This window comes from Oryctolagus cuniculus, chromosome 1 (genome assembly GCF_964237555.1).
Source record: "Oryctolagus cuniculus chromosome 1, mOryCun1.1, whole genome shotgun sequence".
NCBI lineage: Eukaryota > Metazoa > Chordata > Mammalia > Lagomorpha > Leporidae > Oryctolagus > Oryctolagus cuniculus.
In genome coordinates, this window is record NC_091432.1 from 14,732,928 (window position 1) to 14,740,230 (window position 7,303).

The 7,303-nt window shown below is 52.0% G+C and overlaps 1 protein-coding gene across 1 annotated transcript; it reads left to right on the forward strand.

Annotated features, from left to right (window-relative positions):
- Positions 1–4,737: 4,737 nt before the first annotated feature.
- On the forward strand, positions 4,738–7,303 carry PRG2 (proteoglycan 2, pro eosinophil major basic protein). The gene is made up of 6 exons (XM_008271344.4): positions 4,738–4,782; positions 5,075–5,143; positions 5,672–5,997; positions 6,220–6,351; positions 6,833–6,944; positions 7,132–7,303. Exons 2-6 carry the CDS (start codon positions 5,086–5,088, stop codon positions 7,188–7,190), a joined length of 687 nt encoding a protein of 228 aa, XP_008269566.1. The 5' UTR covers positions 4,738–4,782; positions 5,075–5,085; the 3' UTR covers positions 7,191–7,303.

Sequence of the window (7,303 nt, forward strand, 5' to 3'; positions counted from 1 at the left end):
GGTAAGCAGCAGAAGGTTGTCCAAGTGCTTAGGCCCCTGCACAACATGGGAAGAAGCTCCTGGCTCCTGGCTCCTGGCTTCAGATCAGCCCAGCTCTAGCCATGCAGTCATTTGGGGAGTAAACCGGCAGATGGAGTCTCTCTCTGTCTGTCTGTCTCTCCTTATCTCTCTCGCTCTCTCTCTGAAACTCTGTTTAACAAACAAATGAATAAATCTTTAAAAAAAAGATTTGTTGGGGCTGGCACTGTGGTGTAGTGGGTAAATTTGCAGCCTGCAGTGCTGGCAGCCCATATGGGAAGTGGTTAGGGTTAGATCCTAGCTGCTCCACTTTTGATCCAGCTCCCTGCTAATGCACCTAGGAATGCAGCAGAAGATGGCTCAAGTGCTTGGGCCCCTGCACCTACGTGGGGGACCCAGAAGACACTCCTGGCTTCTGCCTTCAGCCAGGCCTATCTTGCGCCATTTGGCCATTTAGGAGTTGAACCAGCAGATGGAAGATCTCTCTCTCTCTCTCTCTCTCTCTCTCTCTGCCTTTTAAATAAATAAAATAAATATTAAAACAGTCGAATGCCACACACTTTTGTAAGCTTTGTTCTTACAGATGCTTTTACACCTGAAGTTTAGTTTCCAAAGCATGTGTTAGGGTCTGAAAAAGCCCACCGCCCGAGGAACGACTCCAAGAGACTTTTTCTCTCATGCAACCAGCAAAGGGTTAAATCTATTGATCCAACATGTTGGGGCCCTCTGACAAGGACAGAGGAGCAGTGAGGAACTACAGCATAGGGTTTATAAAGGCAAAAACCGCAAAATCGGGAGGAGGGAGAGAATACACGGTTGCTAAGCGGTTGCTAAAATCTTACAATCAGCAATTATGATCTTAAGACATAGACAAATCACATCTTCATTATTAGCCCAGGTAACCCAGGTGCAACCTTTCTACTTTTAAGCTTGAGCAATCATGCTAGGGGGTTTTTGTGCATTGCCAAGGGTGATGTAGTGCACTGCTATTGTCCGACTATTTGAGATCATAGTTTCAGACCAGAGTCTCACGATTGGGGGGGGGGGTTGCTTTCCCAGAATGCAGTCTCAAGTGCTCCAAAATGGAGTCCCTACTGTCAAGGTGCTACTTTACTCTGTCTTATTTTCACAGCTGCACCAGGAAGGTTTAAACCTGTAAGCTTAAGCTTAACTTTTTACACCCGCACATATACAATTTTAACTCTTCACATGAAATTGGGGCTGGCTCTGAGGCATAGTTGGTAAAGCCGTCACCTGAAGTACTGGCATCTCATATGGGCACTGGTTCAAGTCCCGGCTGCTCCACTTCCGATCCAGCTCTCTGCTATGGCCTGGAAGGCAGTAGAAGATGGCCAAAGTCCTTGGGCCCCTGCACCCGCATGGAAAGACCTGGAGGAGGCTTGTGACTCCTGGCTTCAGATAAGCCCAGCCCTCATCTCCGCAGGCATCCCTCCCCTATAACCTGCACCAGGGTTTCTCAATCTGGAAACACGAACAGACTTCAAGGAGACATGAACCTTGCAATCATAGACTGTGTGTGATGCGATGCTTCTAGGTGAGGGTCAAAACTTTCCATTCTTTCATAACCTCCCCAAAGGCCAAAAAAAAAAAAATCCTCTGGCTTTACTGTCTCCAAAAGGCAGGAATGACCCTGCCATCCTTTGTCACCAACAGAGTCCTGTTTGACTCTTGTGATAGAATTCTAAGATGCCCTCCAAGATCTCCAGCCATGCAGCACATAAAATGTACAATCCCTAGGGCTATGAATATGATTGATTTCATTCTGGTGGCTTTGTCAGGAATGAAGACTATCAGTGGTAACAAGATGAGCCCTTTGAAAGGACCTGGACAGTTCCTGAGATCAGAGATTCCAGGCATGGGGAGAAATCAACCCAAAGGAGATTCTTTGTTGCTGGCTTTGAGAATGGAGGAGACATGTGGCAAGGAAGAGGGGCAGCCTCGAGGTTCTGAATGTTCCCCACTTCTGACAGCCAACAAGGAAACAAGGACTTCAATCTGACAACCTCAAGGAACCGATTCTACCCAAACCACACAAGCTTGGAGGAGGACCCTGAAGTCCAGGAGATCCCACAGCCCACCCAACATCCTAGTTTTGGCCTTGGGGGACCCAGAGCACAAAACCCAGCCTTGGGGTACCCACACTTCTTATAGAGCTATGAGTTGATGGCTGAATGTTGTTTGAAGTCTCCATGTGGGTGGTGATGTGTTAGCTGGAATGATGACGCCTGCAGTGCTCAAGACCCTTCTCCTTCCAGGAATAAACTCATGGTTGGTGCTGCTGGTGGGGCGATCAGTCCAGAGAAGTATTCCAAAGGAGTGGGCTTGAGGACTGGCTGGCAAAGAGCCCGGGGACAGCGCAGCAGGGAAGGTGAAGAGAGCGGAGCCTCCGTTCAGCTCAAGGTCTCAGCACTGCTCGCCTCAGGCTGCAGGAAGCCAAGAAGCCCCTGGTAGTTCCAGTTCTGCTCAGGAGGATTCCTCTGGCCCTCAGAGAAGCTCCAGGGACTTGATCTCCAGAGCTGATCAACTGCCTGATAGCCAGGCTTGGTCAACATCCCCACAGGGCAGATAAGAGGTGGTGAAAGGGCTAACACCATCCCAGGGTGAGCAGCTCAGGAGATAGGGACCTGACCGTTGCTCTGTGAAATCAGCCTTGACAACAGCTCCTCTGACACTTCTCTATTTGCACGTCCCAGTGACTGACAGAAGCCAAGGGGACTGACAAGCTGGAGCTGGAAGGGTCCTTAGAGATGATCCAGGGTGGTCTCTGTGTCTCAGATGTGGACCTAGGTATCCTGATTCCCAAGTCAGCATTCTTCCCACTCCCTGCTACAGGTTAACTTCCCTCCCCTGCGGGCCTCTACTCTCCCAGAGACAGAACACTCAGCAAGCTTCAAAGGAACCCGTCTTTGCAGCAGTGCCCCCACCCCACCCCACCTCCCACCTCCCCACAGCCCCAGTCCATCTACTTCTTCCTCACTGGACCACACCAGCATGTCTGGTAACATCTCAAAGCCTATTATCCCCAGGCTCACCCTCAAAGTCTTCCCATACACTAGCAATTAATCCAAACTCATCGCCAGTGCCTGCAAGGCTCTCCAGGGTTGGGTTCTGGCTTACTGATGCAACCTGACCAGAAGGAGTGATCCCTGCAGCTCCACTGGCCAAGCTAAAGCCTTTACATTGACTTCTTCCCATCTGTCAGGTCTCAGATTAATGTCACCTTCCTGAGATGCCTCCTCTGGGAACTCTTTTGACGGAAGCCCACCCTCCCCACTCTCTTATCTGGTCACGTTGTTCCATGTCATTCCACTGATTTCCATCATAACAGTGGCCAAAATGATATGGTTGTGTTTATCTCTTGGTTTCTTGTTTGTTTTCTGTGTCCCCCAGCAAGAAGTGAATGTTACGACAACAGGGACCTTCACTGCCTAGAACCCTGCCCAGGCCATGGCAGGAGCTTTTCTATTATGTGTTGAATGAACTGCTCAGTTGAGCTGATTGACTTTACGCCCTGGAGAAAGTCCAGCTGAGTTTCAGAGTTAAGTGTATTCGTTGGGATTCTACAGGTACTTTCTGAGCCTCTCTCACCAGGGAGGCAATCCTGGGCCAGCCTCAGTGCTCTGAATCATTCATTTACTCACTCATTAAAAAAAAAATACTCAATAGTGGCTGGCGCTATGGCTTAGCGGGTATATCCGCTGCCTGCCGCGCCGGGCTCCCATATGGGCACCTGTTCAAGTCCTAGTTGCTCAACTTCCGATCCAGCTCTCTGCTATGGCCTAGGAAAGCAGTGGAAGATGGCCCAAGTCCTTGGGCCCCCGCAGCCACGTGGGAAACCTGGAAGAAGCTCTTGACTCCTGGCTTGGATCAACGCAGCTCTAACCATTGCAGCCAACTGGGGAGTGAACTAGTGGATGGAAGACCTCTCTTTCTGCCTCTCCTTCTCTCTTCATGTAACTCTGACTTTCAAATAAATCTTTAGGCCGGCACTGCGGCTCACCAGGCTAATCCTCTGCCTTGCGGCACCGGCACACCGGGTTCTAGTCCTGGCCGGGGCGCCGGATTCTGTCCTGGTTGCCCCTCTTCCAGACCAGCTCTCTGCTGTGGCCAGGGAAGTGCAGTGGAGGATGACCCAGGTGCTTGGGCCCTGCACCCCATGGGAGACCAGGAGAAGCACCTGGCTCCTGCCTTCGCATCAGCACGGTGCGCCGGCCGCAGCACGCCAGCCGTGGCGGCCATTGGAGGGTGAACCAACGGCAAAAGGAAGACCTTTCTCTCTGTCTCTCTCTCTCATTATCCACTCTGCCTGTCAAAAAAAATTAAAAAAAAAAGTGTGAAGTTGGTCAAATGATCAAGCACACGTTTTTACCCCAGTAGGCATGGACAGATATGCTTGCAAAATGTCGGTGGCACCTGCGATCCCCGCAGGTGCAGCAGGACAGATGTGTATTCTGGAAGTGCTCTTTTGGAGACTCCTGGGTGCAGCCTGTAAGCAGACCCCTCAGTCCTGAGCAGGCCCCCAGCTTCCTAAGGGGGGTGCTGGGAGAGGCTGCAGCAGCAGAGTGGGCAACCCAGGAAAGTGATGAAATGGGTGTTATCAGCCTTCCTACTGCCCTTGGGCTGAGGCTAACCCCTTCTTCCTCGTGGGAACTTCCTCCAAGGCCCCTATATAAGAGATCATTGTGAGCTGGAGGGGCTGAGCTTCGGGAACTTCTAAAGCCCTGAAGAAAGCCCTCTGAGCTGGTGAGTGCTTTCTCCACAAACTCTGTGGGACCACTAAGTGCCAATGAATCAACGTAGCATCCTCTTCTGCAGCTCCAGGCCTGCAGGACGCTCTGCTACACCCTGCAGCTGCAGGGGCTGGGCTCCGCGTCCCCTTTTGTGACCTACCCTGACTTCTGTTCGTGCCTTTTTTCCTCCTCCTCACTCCCAGTGTCCCCAGTGGGGTGGCTGTGATGTGTGTGTGTGTGTGTGTGTGTGTGTGAGTGCGCACATATGCATGCATCTCAGTGATAACATGTGTTCTCCATTGCAGGACGCAGCAACATGAAACTCCCCCTACTTCTGGCTCTTCTGTTTGGAGCAGTTTCTGCTCTCCACCTCAGTAAGTCTTCTTTGACTTCAGCCTCTCTCTTCACTCCTTTCTGCAGTAGACGGGGTCAGAGTCATATCCCCATGCCCTTCTCTGATCATCCCCTACACAAGATTTTCTGTGCACTTGAAGGAGCAGGCACCAGGAATCGAAGGAACCCCCTGAGGGCATCTGTTATGTCTGCATTCTTGGTTCTGCTGTTTTTTGTCCTTCCCACATAATGCTAATATTGCTCATAATATTAATAGCTTCCTTCACTGAGCATCTTCTATATAAGGTAGGTTGTCTCCTATTCTCATTTCACAAAGAAGTCAAACCAGAAAATGATGGAGTCAACACCCAGGCTCACAGCTGCCTGACTCTAAGCCTATGTTCTGACTTCCTGGGGGAGGCTGGGTTCTCCTCATGGAGACCTGTTCCAGGTTCCTCTTCCAGGAAGGTTGAGCACACTGGTGCCCAGGGCAAACAAGGAGCTGTCCATGGTTCTGGGGAGCAACGGAAAGATGCAAAGCCAGGACACTTGCCCTTTCTCCCTGCCAGGGACTAAAACGTCCAACTTTGAGAGCCCCTTGGGAGATGAGACCCTGCCTCAGGACAGGAAGGTGGCAGGACGGGGGGCTGAGGAGACGCCCCCTGGAGCGCTGACGCAGCTGCAGGAGGAGGTGCAGGAAGAGGGGTGCTTCCGATGCGAAGGTGCCCTTGACGAAGAGGGAGCTGCTGAGTCAGGCTCAGACTTGGATGTGGTGGACACGGCCTTACAATGTCCTAAGGAAGATGACACAGTAAAACTGGCGATCAGCCCTGGATGCAAGACTTGCAAGCGCTACATCCTGGTGAGGCATGCCCAGACCTTCAATGCAGCTGAGGTGAGTGGCCCAGGGCAGAAGACCCTCAGAGGGGGGTGTCAGGGGGCTGAGGCTCGCAGAGGTGCTGGGGTGAGAGTGGAGGGCTACGTGGAACAAAGGCCTGCAGCCTTTAGAGGGCTGTAGTGGAGGAAGGAGGGCGTGGATTTTCAAGACTCAGGGACTCAAGATGTGAGTCTCTGAGGGAGGCATGTGCCAATCTTCCTCTTCTATCCTGCCCTGCAGGCTGTGTGCCAGAAGTGCTACCGGGGCAACCTGGTCTCCATCCACAGCTTCAACTTCAATTACCTAATTCGAAGTGCCGTTCATATACTCAGCAATATTCAAGTCTGGATCGGGGCCACAGTCACGGGCCCGGTAAGAGGGGTTCCAGCTCTAATGGGAGAGCATCTCCTGACCCTAGTCAGTGTGTTACTGGCTGCATATCTGTGCTTCTCTACAGTCCCCTGAAGAATTGCAATTGAGAGACACCCAGGAGAGAGGCAGGGGGCGGCCCAGGCATCGGACAGGAAGTTTAGGTCCAATTTTCTCTCAGTCTTTGACTCACTGTATGATTAGGGCAAGACTATCAACCTGTTTGCTTATCTCTAGGGTGAGGTTGGCAGCACCTGCCCTACCTCTTGGTAGCACCAGAGGGACAATTGTGTCACTGGGATGCAAAGAACGTGGTGCTGATAATCATCATGCACCCGGAGTTTAGGGGGTCAAGAAGTTTCCATAATGATCCAAAGACCAAAGCCACAGGCTGGTGGGCAACAGGAGCAGTGGTCAGGGACAGCACCTGCTCTGCCTGTCTGCCTTGTCTCCAACTTGTGTCTCCTCTCCCCATCCTCCCTAGAGCAACTGCCAACACTTTCACTGGATTGATGGCAGCTCCTGGAACTTTGCATACTGGGGTCATAGGGAGCCCTGGGGCTGTAGTGGCACCTGCATAAGCCTGGGTACCCGAGGTGAGGTGGGTCTGGGGTGAACTATGGGAAGGCCTATGAGGTGCTCTTCAGAGGAGGGGCTAGGAAGAGGCTTTTTGGGTCTTTAGCCTTCACCTCCACTGAGGTGTGGGGCTGCTGGTGGTGGTGCTGTGGGTCAGGTGGGGGATGGACAAGAAGCTGAAGATCCCCTTCTGTTCTGCCTTCACAGGAGGCCATTGGCATCGATCTCACTGTGCAACTAGGCTCCCCTTCGTCTGTTCCTACTGAACAGACCCCAGCCAGGAGTTCAAAGCCATCCACTTCTGGGCACCTGCCTTCCTTCCCCTGCCTGATGCCCCTCCCCCCATCTCCCTGCAATAAAATCGCTTCACTGAAACAGA

Excerpts from the sequence above, each read along its gene's own strand:
- PRG2 (XM_008271344.4), top strand. The coding sequence starts at position 5,086 with ATGAAACTCCCCCTACTTCTGGCTCTTCTGTTTGGAGCAGTTTCTGCT. Across the intron at positions 5,144-5,671 it reads AGTTTCTGCTCTCCACCTCA|GGACTAAAACGTCCAACTTT; the intron begins GTAAGTCTTCTT and ends TCTCCCTGCCAG. Across the intron at positions 6,352-6,832 it reads GGGCCACAGTCACGGGCCCG|AGCAACTGCCAACACTTTCA; the intron begins GTAAGAGGGGTT and ends CATCCTCCCTAG.